Consider the following 16,493-nt stretch of genomic DNA (forward strand, 5'->3'; position numbering starts at 1 on the left):
CCCTATAAAACAAGAAAACAGGCCAGTATCTAGGATTTGTGTGTCAAGACAGAGGCCATTTCAGAAGTATCCCCAATGTGCAAAGTGTTAAAAACAAAAAACAAACAAACAAAAAATTAGAAAAAAAATGGAATGTGGAATAGTTACACTTGATTATTAGCTTCTGCTCTCAGAACAGATTTTAAATTACATTAGAAACCCATTTTTCACAGTACTGCAATCACATTAAAGTTACTGTGGCCTTCAACCTACCCTTTGCAGGCTGTTCTCACTTGTTTCAATAATATGACCATTTTATGTGCTATTTCAAAGCTGTTTTTCTATTCTTCTAACACAATACTTTGCTGATTCCAGCTATGCTTGACAGCAACAAACAAGTTAATCCAGTATTGGCCAGATTTTAATGTTTCTTTCAAAAAATTAATAGTGGCAAGCCAAATAAAGAGCAGTCATAACAAATAATTATTTTCATCCTGTAGAAAAAGTGTCTTAGCAGATCAATTTGTTTATACAAAAAGCTTTCTCACCCTTTTCCTACCTAGCCCAAACAGAGCAGAAGTATGCTTAGCAAGATCTGGACAATGAACAGACTAAACAAAAGCAGCTGACCAGCTGCCATCTCCGGCCAGAGATATGTGGGTATTGTACAAAACAGGAGTTCTCATTTACCTCTCTATACAATATTCTGCTATGCAACAAAGAAAAAAACATAATTCTTTAAGAGCTCATCTTTTGAGAGCTTAAGTGCTTCATGATATATGTAGCACAAACACCACCATCAAGCGGTACTTTCTGCATAAAAGACTTTTACCACACTTCAGAGCTCTTGACTGGGAGTACCTGCAGCAGTGCAAAGTCAGTAAGCATTTTCTATAAATGCACTGCTTTCTTACAGCTCAGCTGCCACCTAGACAAAGGTATGAGATGCGTAGGAGGGTCAGGAGTAGAAGAAGCCTGGTAGGAACTTGCACTAAAAAGGACAGGCACACATCTTGCTCCTGAAGGTTAGTAGAGCCTTCTGCATTTCATCTTGGAAGCTTCCTACAGGCAGGAACATTGGCCCAGCTAAGAAACTGTGTAACACCATCTGTTAGCTGGCTTGTCTTGATCCTTCACTGCAGCCACAGATTTTTAGCTGCAAAATGCTGGCTATCTTCTCCAATGGCAAAGCCCAATCACCTTGCCCAAAAGCAAGATGTAAAATCCCTCACAAGAGACTGACTCAATATCTACTTAGCCAGCAGTCTAAAATAATTATTTTGCTGTGTTCCCAGGCGCTTTTACACATCTATTTGGCAGCAGAGATCAGTAAAACAGACAGTTTTATTGACAATATACACAAACACTTACCCTTGCTGAAACGAAAGAGATTCACAAAAGAGCTATAGGCCGACTTGAAGGGGGGCTCATCCTGGTCAGGAGTCAGGGGCTTGAAGTGGGTGAGATGAGAGGGGCTGCTGGGAGAATGAGGTAGATCACTGGTAGCCTCCAGTGTCGGAGATCTCTTGTCATCTGCGGCCATTTCACATGCTCTGAGGGGGAGAAATAAAGAAAATCAGCATGAAAAAACAATATGTTTTCTACATAGGATAAAAAACAACACTTTTAGAAGTAAGCATGGAGGGAAACACGCACCCAAACTACCACAGGCATCTGCTGTTCACACAGGTCCAGGCCTAGAGGAGCTGAAGTTCTCTATCTAGCAAGTGGGAAGAGATCAGAGTTCCCACAGGGAGTAACTCAGAGCTCTTAGCTAAATATCCAGAGTAGTTAACAGCCAGTACTGTCTGACAAGACATTTTGACTGCTGTTTTATGGGAACCAACTCTCATTTGAAATTTTTAAATGGATACATACATACAGTATCAAGTTTTCACTTCAGCTTAAGAGAACAGCTGCAAATACTGTGACCTCTGCAGCCCTTGCGACAAGCAAACAGAAGACAAGCAAGACACTGCAGCTTAAAGCACCAGATTTACCTTTTGGCCAGTTAACTTGTGAAGAAGCAGCAGAATGAACAGTAAATAAAAGCAGGACTGGAAGGTCACATTTGGTGGCACACTGCTTCCTTTGCCTCCACAGTACAAGACAGAACTTGTGCTTCCACAGACAAGTCACTGGGGCAGCAGTACAAGCTGTGGTTTATCTGGTGCCATATCTAACACTTTGAAACTTCCTTGTTTTGAAGAGAGGCTACATTAAGAACAAAAAAATGTGGCAAATTAGGGGAAGACACACTCATTGCCCCTTCTTGCTGCATACCAAAGCCTTCATGCAGCCAAGAGTCACACATCCTATAGACTTTTGCTAACCTCAGTACATACACCTCATTCCTTCCACCTTTCTATCACCCACCCCACCACGCAATGCCTGTATCCTCCCAAACTCAGGTACTATCCTCATCTTTGTTTAACCAAGACTCAGTGAAATATTTGACAGAGCAGGAATAGGAGGGAGCGCTGGAACCCATGACAGAGGGCTGACCCCTCCTGCCATGCCAAGGAGCAAAAATCCACACCAGTTCTGCTTCCTGCTTCGCAACCCATGCGTGCCCCTTCATGAAACAGCTGCTCCCAAGCTCTGCGAACACATCCTAGAATCTATACAGATATTTTGCTGACTAAAAAAGTCCAAGTTCTGTGAAGCCACACACTAAAAACCTTCACAGTCCAGAGAAGATCTACATGGTTGGCAAGTGAGTCACACTAAGAGCCCTAACAGGCCGCTAAGCGTGACTACTCCTACCATCAAGGCACAAAATAAGATATCTGCGCGTTAGACTTCTGGGGGTACTTCTGTTTGTTGCTCTGTATAAGCAGCACCTGTAGCTCAGTTTCTCTTGACGCTTACATAATCTTTAAAAAAAAAAAAAAAAAAAAAAAAGGAGAAGCCGCACCACATAAACACACCATTATATAGTCAAGCAGAAGCCCTGCAGGAAACCGAGTTCACCCCTCGCTCACAGCAACTCGCTGTGACCCGGCAAGGTAAGCAAAAAAGGAAGTCTCCGAACTTGCACACATCGTACATGTAACTCCAGCAAATAACGTGTAGCTTGGGGGCTGTGGGCAGGGAGGGAGCGCGACGTGACGGCAGAGCCAGCCTCACCAAAACGGCCACGGAAGAAGAGTGTCGCGCGTGGAAAACATACAGGGGCAGCGCACGCCCGCTAGGGAGCCGGAAGATCCGGACAGCGAGGAGCAGACCCCGAGCCCCGTGCCGGGATCCGCGCCCGAGGCCCAAACGCGGGCAGCGCTGCCCACGGCGTCCCCCTCCCGCAGGGAACGGTGCGCGGGCCCTGCGGCCGCGCGAGCGCCGCGCCACGGGGCGGGGGACGGATGGCGGCCGCGCGGGGCCGGCTCCGTGGGCGCGGGCGGCTCTTACCTGCTGCCCGCGGTGCCGCTGGCCGCGCGGGGGCCCTGGCGGCGCGGGCGGGCGCGGGCCGGGGCGCAGGCCGGGAACGGGGCCGGCGGCGCCGCCTCTCCGCCCCTCAACGGCCGCCGCGCCCCGCCCCTAGCAACGGCCGCCGCCGCCAGCCCTGCCCAATCGCCCGCCGACGGCCGCACCGAGGCATCGCCAATCGAGGCTCCGCGCCCATCCACCCGCCGCGGCGCCGGGTGGCGGCGCCCGCCGGGGCGCGGGGCCTCCTGGCGGCGCCCGCCGCGGAGCGCAGGGGCCGCTGCCGGCTCCTGCCCCGTCCCGTGGGCCCGGGGAAGGGAAGGGAAGGGGAGCGGCGCGGGGCGGGCCCGCGCTGCGCTGCGGCGTGGCCGACAGGGGGCGCCGCGGCGGCGCCGCCGCCCTGCAATAAAAGGCGCCGCGCGGGGCTGGGCCCAGCGTCGCCGCGCGCCCCGCACCGGCCCCGCTGCAGGTAACGGCGGCTCCGCGCGGGATGGCGGCCTCCCCCGAGCCCCTGCGCGCCGCGATGCGCGGCTTTTGGGTGGTTTTTCCCCCTCTGTTTCCACTTTTCTCGCGGTCGGGCCCGTTGCCCCTTCCCGATCTCCGGGTCGAGGCAGCCGCCGGGGGGCGGGCGGCGCGGGGAAGGGGCGGCCTCGGCAGAGGGACGGGGGTCGCCGAGCGGCCCCGCGGGGGAGGCAGCCCCCGCAGAGCGTCCGCTCCGGCGACACCGGCCCGCTTCCGTGTCCCTGGATGCCGCAGGGATCACAGCCCAGCGGGATCCAGCTGTGCAAGTGCCACAGGCCAGATCCCATCCCTGCCGGGCACGGCTGTGTCTGGGACCGAGACTGCCGCAGCCGCTAATAACACCTCGTAGCTGGGACCCGGCCCTGAGTGCTTGTCTAAATAACTTGAGTTCTTCCTGAGCGAAGTGATTCTGAGGGCGTTTTCATGAGGACAAGGAAGGCCTAATTCGAGCCAAGTTGCCCTCCTCTATGGGATGAGGAAGCCTCGGACTGGTTCTTTAATCACACTGATGTGCTTGTATCAAACTGTCAGTAGTGACGTTGTCACTTGTGGAGACATCTTTGAACAGCAAGAATTACTTTGCAAAACCTGTGCAATGCTTAGAACAAAGCTTACCCAGAAATTCTTTGTTCTTTTCCTAATGTATTTAATGGATTGGACATTTAAAAACACTGAGTCCCCACGTGCTTCCAGCCTGGGCTCTCGCGCTGCAGCATCCTACACCTCCGAGTAAACGTGTGCGTGAGGGGGCTGTGCTCGGTACAACTCCCCGCTCTGCACAAAGGCCACTTGTGGCCTCCAGTCCCTCGCGCCTGCACAAGGGTTTGGTGTTTCGCCGCAGCAGCCAAGGAGCTGCGTGTAAGAACGGGGCTGTCTTGGGAGGAAAAAAGTGCCAAGTCACAGCTCTTGCATAATAATAAGAAACCCTGAACATTAGAAAGCGGAGTACTGTGCTAGAACAGTTCAGTGATTCCTGGCATTGGTTTTTTGTCAAGGAGCAAAGTGCAAATGCAAGGCGGAGTTCAGTGGGGGGTAGCTCTCTTTCCAGCGGTCTATGAGCAAATATCTTGGAAACCTTTGTTTTATACAGAAAACAAAGCTGTCCACTATTTTTTTTTCCATCAGAAATAAAGTTTTGTCAGGAGAAAGTGCTCTTGATGTGGCCCTTTCATCTCCGTACCTGCTTCCTTCCTCAGGAAGGAAGCAAACAGAGAACTGGGCAATGCAGGGCTCCTTGTAGCGCTGACAATACAAGCCAACTGCTGTTAAAATAAAATGCCTATTAACCTCAGATATTTCAGAAAAGGGAGGAGAGCAGGTAACTGGACCAGAACTCATAAAATCTAAAATCTTTATTTTTTTTTTTTATCCTGCAGAATTTGGAGAAATACTTTCAAACTTCTTTGCAAAAACCATGGTGAAAGTTCAGAACACACAAAGCTTTAGATCTCAGTTATTAACATTCTATTTTATCCCCCGTCAGATGCCTGTAAATGCTGAGTCTTTAAGAACACCAGCTAGCATGAAATTGGGAATAAACCAGGGTTATTTCCAAGATGTGTCAGGACAGGTTCTGAACACAGTGTTAGCATCTCCCTTCTAACTGAATTGTAAATTGTGTATGCATCAGGAATGTGTATTAGGATGCTTTAAATTATGGGATTTTTTATGTCTACTGCAGCTCAAGATGGCTACCAAAATCAATGGAGGCTCCGTCGTGGAGATGCAGGGAGATGAAATGACCCGGGTCATCTGGGAACTGATTAAAGAAAAGCTGATTTTTCCTTACATAGATCTGGATTTGCACAGGTAACCATTTTCTATGACATTTAGCCGATCTGTATGCAACATTAGGCATTGGTCTTGTTTCATGCACCACTGGAAAGCCCTACAGCTCCTCCACTGCTAGTGCAGAGAGGCTAATTAGCTTGCCCTAGACTGATAAATTTTCAAGCTCTTTGCAAAGAGCATATAGTGAACCTCTGCTTTCCTATGACCTGTATTTACTAGGTCTGTGACTCCCTGCTTCATTTACCTAAAGGTTAATTTTACTAACTGCTCTGGAAAGTGTAGGCTGGTGACAAGATATTGTGGAAACCCCTCTTTTGGCAGCCTCTTGGGAGTTCTTCACAGCAGTAACAAGTGAACACTCAATACCTTTTTTCCTGTGCTGTACTCCTGAGGGCCTTTCACAAAGGTGGTCTGTGTCCTCTCTCTGCTTTCGTGCCCTTGCTTTCCAGAGCCTGAGCAGTCTGTGGCTTCCTGCAGCCAAGGGTGATAGCAACAAGGGGTGTTTCAGCCGCTCCCTGACTCGGGCCCCAGTATCTGTGGACTCTGAGCAGGTTTATGGCCCTATGCCACTCTTTGAAGACCTACTGAGAGGGCAAAAGGGTGGCTGCAGGGCATAGACTCTGCCCTGTTCCCTGTAGGCCTGAGCCCTGTTGCTGGCAGGGCAGGTTAAATGTTGCAATCCCCAAGTCTAGACTGAGCTCCTCTGCTCCACCGTGGGACAAGAGATTCTAGCAGAGGGCATGGCAAAAGGGACAACCTACAGCCTCTGGTCAAGCGAAATATTAATTCCCTTCACTTTTTAGCAACTGATCCATAATCATTATTACAGAGGTATCCAGCTGGATTGCTCCTAGCTGCATATAAAGAGACTTTCAGTGGTGTCAACCATGATTAAACCCACAAGTTCGACCTTTTCTCCTGCTAATGGAATTATTTGTATGCCACCTACATCAGGCTTTCTGCTTGCGGGTGTTGAGACCCAAGCAAACAGGAACCCAGCAGCATAATAACCAAACACATAACAACCAAACACACACGCAGGGGGAATATCCCTTCTCAGGGAGAGGAAGGAGGAGGGTAAACAGGCCACTGGCTGGGCCTGCACAATGGCCAGATTCATGTCCTGCTGGCCAGGCTTCAGGGTGAGCCCACACCAAGCACCCATTATTTTCCAAAAGCTGTTGAGAACAAAAACTGTGAGTGCTTCCTCCCTCTACTAGAGGGGCATGTTGGCAGATTCCCTGCCATGGCGAGCGGGGTTGCAGGGCCGTTGTTGAGGCCATTTTCAATTTGAAGCTTAGTGTGGAAGCCACACTAAGGGGCTTCCACAAGTCACTAAGGGGACTTCCTTAGTGAAGGAAGCCAGAACCCCTTGGCACAAGAAGTTTGAAATAAAAGGCCCTTACTAGCTCAGGGTATGTGCTGCCCTGTACAAGTAAGGGAGCTTTCAGGCTGGGTCCAGAAGAGAAGATGCTGTTTGTCACATGCTGACACAGCACCTTAGCCATAAACTGAAGTTGTCCTGCCTCCTATCAGCAGGAATATCAATACAGGAGCCTATATTCTCTTCTGAGGAGCAAAGAGGAATGACTTCAGCTGTGGCAGGGGGGTCTGATTTTTTTAATTTTTTTTTATTTATTTATTTTTGCTGGACATGAACCAGTGCCCCAGGCAACTCTGACAGTTTCTGTGGGTTTATTGCAGCTATGACTTGGGCATGGAGAATCGTGATGCCACAGATGACAAAGTGACAGTGGAAGCTGCTGAAGCTATAAAGAAATACAATGTTGGCATAAAGTGTGCAACCATCACTCCTGATGAGAAAAGGGTGGAGGAGTTCAAGCTGAAGCAGATGTGGAAGTCTCCCAATGGGACAATTAGAAACATCCTTGGTGGCACTGTCTTCAGGGAGGCCATCATCTGCAAGAACATCCCGCGGCTGGTGTCTGGATGGGTGAAACCCATCGTCATTGGCCGTCATGCTTACGGGGACCAAGTGAGTCACTTCAGTGCTTATCCCTCTTTATCTGCACAGTCTTATTCCTGAGCTGGGGCAGAGCTGCACAGCCCGACGTCCCTGTGGTACTGCTTTACCCTTCCCTCTGCCCAGCAGCGATACCTGCCAGCACTTCATAGAGCAGCCAGCACAGTATGGGAGGGCCTGGCTCCTGTTCCTCTGGCCCTGCAACTGTATGTGGGGGCCTGGGCCCAGATTAGGTGGGGCTCTACATAAGCAGAAGGTACAACTCCCTTCTCTAAAGTGTCATTTTTCCTCACCTCTACAGAGCCTCTTCTCTGAATAGTGATAGCTTTCAAAAAACAAAACAGCCAGAAAAAAACTCACCTTCTTTGCCAGAGTCTTCCTGCTTCTTACTCCTAGGAAGTAGTTACATCAGGGGTCTGTGGCAAAAAGACAACAGTGTGCTTTTTTGTTTGTTTGTTTTAGAAGTGGACAAAGTTGCTTTCCTTCCCTCCCCCTGCCAAATAACTTACTTGGACATCAGGGCTGGATTTTTCCAGCAGTCCTGAAGATAAACTGTTGGCATTGACCCTTGGAGCATCAACTGTGGGGCAGAAGCAGGGACATGTCCTTTGCCAGAGCTCTCCCAGTAGAGGCAGTGCAGGGCCAGGGGAAGCCCTAGGATGACTTTGTCTAGTGAATTTTGGGCAGCCCCAGGGATGAATCCTGACCATACTGTTCTCCATGTAAAGCTACCTGTAAAGCAGCCAAACATGACAGGAGGGAAGTCTTCTAGAAGAGTTTAAGTTATGAGGTTTCTTTGAAGGGGGACCCCATTCAACTGAGGGCAAGTTACAAACTTAGCTGGGTGGGAAAGTGAATTACTAGGTTTCCAAGAGTGCATGTGTTGGGAGGAGGCAGGGAAAATGCTCATTCCTAACACTATGGAAGAATACAGCTTAACATCCTTAACTCAGTAGTACTGAATAATTGAGAAGGTCAAAATCATAATAGGAAGAAGCAATGGATTAAGGAGGAGGATTGAATCCGTGCCCAAGTAGGTGATTAAAGTTAAGGAATAATAGGAGAACACGTAAAGGACGTGACCAAGATGCTTTAAATTTCAGAACAGCTCAAGGAATCTATTTCCTGAATTGGAAGGAAATTACATGGAAAAGGATGACAGAATTAATCAAAATGTGATCATAAATAGTGCAGTTCCAGCACACTTGGAAAGGCAAGGCACCATTTAAAAACTTGGAAACGTACATGCTGTGTTTCTTTGCTTGTTTAATCCATTTATCTCAAAGCATCAAAAGTGTATTAACTTACAAATTTGGAAAGCATTTTTACTAAAAATCAGTCTTTTGAATATCATATGACAGAAAGATATATTGACTTTTGCTAAGGTGCTGTATGATTTCCCCCTTATTAATGAGATCAGTAGTTGTGATATGGATTTGAGTATTAAAGCCTCTCTACTCACAGACCAAGCAACATTAGGATGTGATGTGAATGCAGGTCATCTCTTGTGGTTCTAACTTCCTGACAGATAATGTGATTTTTTTTTTTTTTTAAACAGTACAGAGCAACTGATTTTGTGGTACCTGGGCCTGGAAAAGTGGAGATGACATACACTCCAAAAGATGGAGGCAAACCTGTCACCTATTTGGTCCATAACTTTGAACGTATGTATGATCTTTAAGCTATGATTAGAAGTGGTATTTTTGGTTTATTCATCCTTAAGGTATCAGATCTGTTCCATGGTTCAATGCAACTTTGAGTCTAGTTCATATCTTTCTGGATCAAAGCAGCATTCCAACTACATCATACTAAAGTGGCTCCCTGTCATGATCCATGTGATGATGTTTGGTAGTACCACTTCCCACAGCCCCTTCTGATCAGAGGGAAACTTGTAATCCAAACAGTGCTTGTCCTGAGCAGAGGGAGGTAGAGTTTATAACAGATTAGGTATAACTCTAGTTTTGATTCCTGTCCTGTTGGGCTCTACGTACCTGCACTTTGTATCCTTTATTAAGCAGTCTCTATTCCTGTAACAGAAGGAACAGGTCCCTACTGCACAAAACATAAGGGAGACTTGACAGGAATGGTTCCTAGTGGTTAGACTTTCTCTGCAGCAGTCTTGGTCCCAAAGATATTGATGTACCTTGTAGCACTGTTGCTACAGTTGGCTGTTAGCACTGCTAGGTTCAGGAAAGGGAATCCTGCCCCTGATGGGCTTTATGGACAAAACCAATTGCATAAACCTTGCTGCCACACAGGGTGTTTTGCTAGGGGCAAGGTTCAGGAAAAGGCTTTATCTGCAATCAAAACATCCATGATCTGATGATGACCTCTGCACTGTGCTGCTTCTCTCTACAAAAACTAAATACATCAGTACAAACAGCACCCTGACTCTGACTTAGTACCAGTTAGCCAAGCCAAATGCATACTGAGGCTGCCATATGACTCTCACCCATAAAATTTAAGATTCCTCTGGCATTCCTGCTCAAAGGTAGCCAAGTCCCTAATACCTCGTTACACAACCTTTCATCTGGAAATGAAATGTGGATTCACGGTCAGCTCTAACTGGCACAAGTTTAAATCTGTTCTCTTTTGATAGCTGCCTGGTGAGCCTTGTATGGGAGATGTCTGGTAGCTCTTGCTGCCAGTCTGATTCCCAGCTCTGATGTGTTGCCTCAGCCACCAGAAAGCAAGGAATGGTGGAGATAGCAGATTGCTGCTGTTCTGGGGGAAACTCCCCTTTCCACAGCAGATCCTGCCAGCAGATCTCTACAGTGCATAAGGGAATCCTGTGCTATTGCTCTACTGATTCCATCAAATCTGACACAGAATTGAAAGACTTCAGTTGGCAGGAGTTTGACATCATTGCTACTGTTTCTTAATCTATATGCAAGTAAATACTTCAATAAGTCTTGATAGCTGTCCTCTAGCTAACTATAAAATCATGGTTCTGGAGGACATAGTCTCTGTAGTTAAGCAGACCCGTTCTGTCCTTGACTCCTTAAAGGAGACAGGGACAACAACTGTTTTCACTGGTGACAGCAGGACTCTATTCCCTGCCAATAGCAGCTTACTGTGACCTTGCTGTTTTGGCAAGCAAATAAACCTCATTTAGCTTCCCCTCCCCCTTGCATGCACATCTATGCAATAAAAATTAACCTTCTCTAAGGACAGATGGATATTAAGAAAGTTGTCCTGTCTTCCTCTCCTCCATCCCTTCCCGAGGAGGGTGGGAAATAAATCTGGGGAGTTCTCAGCAAGGATTCCCTGATGAAGGTGCAGCACAGTAAACTGCAGAGGTGGTGTTAGCAAAACACTCAAAGGACAAGCTAATAAATCTGTTTTTCACTACAACTAGAAATCCTGTGTTGTAAAAGCAACAGAGCCTCTTCATGCAGGGCCCAGCCCTAGCCACAAGCCTCTTGCCCACTGCTCTGCCCCAGGGCACTGGCCTGCAAGGTTAAGGCACTTCCATTCAGGCTGCTGGTGTACCTGTATCACAGCTCAGCACTGCAAGTGCTGATTGTTCAGAGCCTTCCTAGCATTTTCCCTTGCATCCCAAGGAGTGGTGCGTTCTCTCACAACTGACTGGAATAAGCCTGAACAGGCAGGCAAAGCTGCAGAGGCTGCCAGACCCAGGCACAGATAAGCAAGACCCTACACGCATTCCTGTGTCTTATCTGAGCTAGGCAGAGCAAGCACTGACTGCTGGAATTAGTTGTGAGATTCAGTCGAAGCCTGAAAATATAAGGCCTTTAGACTGGGAGAGAACCAGCTTGCAGCTCCGAGACTGCTGCCTACTGCTTTGATGAGAAAGCCTTATTTATTCCACTAGTAGGAATTGCCAGCAGGTACACTCCTGTCCCACAGCTTCACATCTGAGGCCTGAATTAGTAAGAAGCACCCCAGAGCTGTTGGTTTAGTTTGAGCCGTGCCCAGCTGTAAAACAAGAACACCTCCATAGTCACTCACACCAGCACTGCTGCAGCCTGGAGCTGTTAGCATGAATCTTCAAAATGTTCTTGGCCTTAAAATGGGAAATGCATCAGGAATAGCACTCTGGCAGGCAGAGTAGTATTATGAGAAGATTGACACATCCTTAACCAACACTAATTAAACCTCATTGATTGCATTTCTTTTTCCTCTGCTACCAGGCTGTGGTGGTGTGGCCATGGGAATGTACAATCTTGACCAGTCTATCAAGGATTTTGCCCACAGTTCCTTCCAAATGGCCCTGTCTAAAGGCTGGCCTCTCTACATGAGCACCAAGAACACCATCCTGAAGAAATATGATGGCCGCTTTAAAGACATCTTCCAAGACATCTATGACAGGTGACTGGGATAGCTGTATATGTCCTACCATGGTGCATCAGCCTAGAGCAGCAACATCCTTTCCAGCCTTGTGAGCTGTTGCAGTTAATTCAGCATTTTCATGCATTTAACAGCACTTCAGAAGTTCTGAGCACTTCCTCTGTCCCCCTTTGTCCTGCAGGACATGGCAAGCAATACTTGAAGCTTTGCTAAACCTGGCTGTGGTGTTCAGCTCTGCTGCCAGCGCCACATGTTTTGTCTGTGAACAGATTCTCCAACTCTCAAACAGACTTACAGTATCTTAGTAAAACAAGTGAGGAGAAAGAAAAGATCAAAGACAATGCAAATTTCTTTTACACCCTCTCACTTCCCTTTGCACAGGTTGTCCCTGTTTTTTTTAATCTATTTGTGATTATAACAGGATGTTCTGGTTTTTGTTTTCCAGAGAATACAAGTCCCAGTTTGAGGCCAAAAAGATCTGGTATGAGCATAGGCTCATTGATGACATGGTAGCTCAGGCCCTGAAATCTGAGGGAGGTTTTGTCTGGGCCTGCAAGAACTACGATGGAGACGTGCAATCCGACTCTGTTGCACAAGGTACAAAGGTTTCCTGGGCTACGCTGCTCGCGGCTCAGGGTTATCGGGGTGCTTGCCACACACCAGGCTCGTGGGGCAGCCCAGCAGGTGATGCTGGGTTTCAGATTATATGTTTCCAAGCTGTGGCAGCCATGAAGGGATTAAACAAGCAAATCATTTCTGATATCAGTTTAACAAGAAAATCCATTGAATGCTGACCACTTAAGTTACAGTTCCTAACAGCGTGGCATTTCTAGCAATATAAGCTAGAGTAGGCTTTTCCAGTAAAGCCATCCAGACAGCTGGGATGCAGTCACTGCAAGCCGGGGCTAAACTGAACAGGGATGAGCTCCTGCAGCTGCTATACAGACACACAAGGAAATTTTCAAGAGCTAAAGCTAGCTCTCAGGTGCAAAGAGATTAATATGCTTAACACTACAGGCGTGTCCTTAACCAAGAATGCTGTTTAACCAAGCTGCCTGATGCCAAAACATGTAAGGTTGAAAAATCCTGCAGGGCAGCATGTGGATTTGTTTAATACACCTCTTCTTGAGTAATGCCTGTAAATTGCCTCCCACAGAACAAGTAGGTATGTTGAAGTGCTACCTAAAGAAGCTTTCAAAGACAGAGCACCAAAACCTGCAGGGTTTAAAGTGACATGAATGTTCAGTTTTCCTAGCTGACAATTCCTTTCACTACAGCAGTTACTGTTTATATGGAGTAGGCGTCTTTCCCATGGCCTCTGGGAGGGATTGCAATTAGCAGCACAATGCTGCTTATTTAGGGAACTCCCTTCCCAGACTGTATCTTTTCAGTAGAAAACTGACAAAAAGTAGGTAGGAATATCATGTTTTTGAAATGAGACAAAATATTCACAGACCTTTCCCTTCTGGTTCAGCAGGACTTGCTGTTCAGACACACTGTAGCTTGGAAGTGTCACAGCTAACCATCCAGGTGCAGCAGCAGTCCAGCTGCAAAGGGAGACTCACTCTTGCCCTGACTGGGGGAGTTTTGTGGGATGGGGGCAGGATTCAGATAGGAGCTGCTTAAAAGAAATCCTGGGCTTCCTGAACTACGTACTCTGCAGGCTACGGCTCTCTGGGGATGATGACCAGCGTGCTGATCTGCCCTGACGGCAAGACTGTTGAAGCAGAAGCTGCTCATGGCACCGTTACTCGTCACTACCGCATGCACCAGAAAGGCCAAGAAACCTCCACCAATCCCATTGGTGAGCAGCCTTTCCCTGTCCTTGAGTGGTCTCTCTCTACAGAGGAAAACAGGGTCCGAGTAAAAGTTTACGCCTCGTTTCTGCAGAGCCTTGCACCACTAAGTGGTAAAACTGTTAGTTCATAATGTGTTTGTCTTCCACCTGCAGCCTGCAGCAAAACACAGGCTGGAACAGATCGAACTTGAGCAATAAGTTAGATGTAACCTGGCCTTGGAGACATGCTCTTGTTCTCCTGGAGCGATGGGCTCATAGCCACACTGAAATTAATGTTTAGGCTGGTGCATTTTATTTTGTTCCCCTCTCTAATGCTCCAAAACTCCCAGGCAACCTGCAAGCCGTTTAATTAAAGTAAATATGCTAGAACAGGACATGAGAGAGAATCCCATGCAACTGCACACACAACAAGTACAAAGTAATACTGAGAAGGGGACTGTAACCCTTGGTTGTAAGGGCAGTTTTTTTTTGTTAATTAGAACCCCAATACAGACTGTACAGACTTTTTTTTTTTTTTGACGTAGACAGAAAGAAAATGAGCTGAAGTGGCACAAAGAGGGGACTGCAGGAGGCAGGGGCAAGTGTCCAAGTTTTGCTTTTCTTTAGAGCAGCACAAAGTACAAAGCCAGCCTAGATGAAGATACCATTCCTAATCACAGCCAGAGTTAACTTTTTTCAGTCTATTCTCTCAGTTTTATTCTTTTTTTAAAAAAAAAAAAGTTCTATGCAACAGTTTAGAATTATTTTGCATTCTGTCTTAGCCTCCATCTTTGCATGGACCAGAGGACTGGCTCACAGAGCCAAGCTGGACAACAACACCAGCCTCAAGAACTTTGCCACTGCCCTGGAAGAGGTCTGCATTGAGACCATTGAATCTGGCTTCATGACGAAGGATCTTGCTGCCTGTATCAAAGGCCTACCCAAGTAAGCCCGCTAAGTAATGGCAGTCATCACTGGAGGGGCTGTGTTACTCCTCCTGGAAATCGGATTTGCTGCATATAACTCCAGTAGTGCATATAGGGGGAATTCCTGGAGTTTGGTCACAGAGCAGAGCCCTTCTGTACACAGTGCTGTGCAAACAGAACAGGAGCCGCTCCCTGCCCCGAGCAGCACAGTCTAGGTTGCTTGCCGGAATACCAAACTTGGGGGGAAATGGGGGAAAACAAAGATACACTGCAAGGAGTTCTGCTATGACAGTATGGCCAGGTTGTGTCTATTTATTAGGGTGAAGACTTACTTCACTACAAACCACTACCTGGCTATCTTTTCTCCAAACAAAACAAAATTTAGTCTGAAAAGTAGGAAATGACTCTGTGGTAGCTTCAGAGGCAAGACTTAAAGCTCTGTCTTCTGCCACCGAAGCATTCAGCGGCTTCACAGCTAATGTCTGTCTGTCTCTGTTTCTCCCCGCAGTGTCAAGCGTTCTGACTACCTGAGCACCTTTGAGTTCATGGACAAGCTTGCTGAAAACTTGAAGGGGAAGCTGGATGCCCTGCCCAAACTCTAAGGCACAGGTTGTGCCTGAGCTCCACTAACGAAGCGTCTCCAGTTTACGCTCTGGTTAAGTGGCACTGGATCACAATCTGTTGTGTAACATTTCAAATGCTAGAAGAAATCAACACGTACACTTTTTTAAAAAAGATTGTTTAAAAAAAAAATCCTGTTCTCTTAAACCATTTGGGCTACTGAGCCAGGCCTTACTTTTGCCAAGCAGCTGAATGTGATATCAAGCTCATAGTGAGCCTGGATTCCTAATGCCGTTCATAGAAGTCCTGAAGTTGTTGTTCTTGACTTCTACCATCTGTGTTTCTTTTCTCCCTTTCTCTCAGACTGAAAGCCAGTTCGTGACACACCCCTGGTCAAACCAGTGGTGACCAGCTGTGTAGCAGAGTTCAGAAAGCAGAACTGTCCTCCCTCTCCAGCACTGTCTACTGACTGTAAGGGAGCTCAGAAGACTGTGCCAGCTCTACGGTAGCTCCTCTTGCTTTCTGTATCTTTTAGTACCAACCGGAGCATACCAAGAGATTTCTGAAATCAGGACTGTAGCATTTGAGGAGAATAAGCACTTAGTAAATGCTGGAAACAAGTCTTTAGGCTCAAGAGCCTAAAAGAGACCATGCTGTAATGTTTAAATGCAGACCATGCATTTTATTATACTCCTGACTGGATGTGAAGCATAGGAACTGTTACTTCTGCCCCCTCCTACACTTCATCAAGGTGCAAAACTGCTTTCTTCAGCTGTCTGGGCTATTATCTACCCTTTGTATTGTGATACAGTAAGTCAGATATCCTGTGAAACACTATTCCATCCATTTTTTAAAGGAACATTTTAGTTCAAACTAAAATAAAAATAAACTAACATTCATTGTCTTTCTCCTCCCTTTGTGTCTCTCTTCCCTTTTTATAATTAGAAAACAGGGAAATTCTACCTCAAAAACGGAGTGCAGAACCTTTCAGCAGTCCTGTATATACTAATTAGAATGTGCTATAAAGGGAGGAAAAAAAAAAAAATACTCTCCCCCCTTCTCAAAGCAGAGTTTTAAGGTGTTCTGGCCCAGGGCAAGATATCAGCTGTCTGGAATAGTGCTCAAAGTTGTATTTACTATATATATTAAACTCCTCTGCAAAAGTCTCTTGAAGCCTGCACTAAGACAGCCCGCACAGGATCAGATCAAGACAGCCAAGGAC

General features: G+C 47.1%; 2 protein-coding genes across 2 annotated transcripts in view; one reads left to right on the forward strand and one right to left on the reverse strand.

Moving 5' to 3' along the window:
- PIKFYVE (phosphoinositide kinase, FYVE-type zinc finger containing) overlaps window positions 1–1,566 on the reverse strand; it is a 55,485-nt gene extending 53,919 nt beyond the window's left edge. Inside the window, exon 1 of the mRNA XM_010220397.2 lies at window positions 1,351–1,566. Coding sequence (XP_010218699.2) covers window positions 1,351–1,522 — 172 coding nt within the window. The 5' untranslated portion in view covers window positions 1,523–1,566. The remainder of the gene's footprint in view (window positions 1–1,350) is intronic.
- Window positions 1,567–3,849: 2,283 nt separating this feature from the next.
- Window positions 3,850–15,940, forward strand: IDH1 (isocitrate dehydrogenase (NADP(+)) 1). The gene is made up of 9 exons (XM_088523703.1): window positions 3,850–3,868; window positions 5,603–5,730; window positions 7,417–7,708; window positions 9,255–9,360; window positions 11,851–12,028; window positions 12,453–12,604; window positions 13,671–13,811; window positions 14,567–14,729; window positions 15,219–15,940. Exons 2-9 carry the CDS (start codon window positions 5,609–5,611, stop codon window positions 15,310–15,312), a joined length of 1,248 nt encoding a protein of 415 aa, XP_088379829.1. The 5' UTR covers window positions 3,850–3,868; window positions 5,603–5,608; the 3' UTR covers window positions 15,313–15,940.
- Window positions 15,941–16,493: the final 553 nt, after the last annotated feature.

The sequence above is a fragment of the Tinamus guttatus genome, unplaced genomic scaffold, assembly GCF_059628265.1.
Source record: "Tinamus guttatus ecotype Peru unplaced genomic scaffold, ASM5962826v1 Tinamus_guttatus_pri_ptg000197l, whole genome shotgun sequence".
Taxonomy (NCBI): domain Eukaryota; kingdom Metazoa; phylum Chordata; class Aves; order Tinamiformes; family Tinamidae; genus Tinamus; species Tinamus guttatus.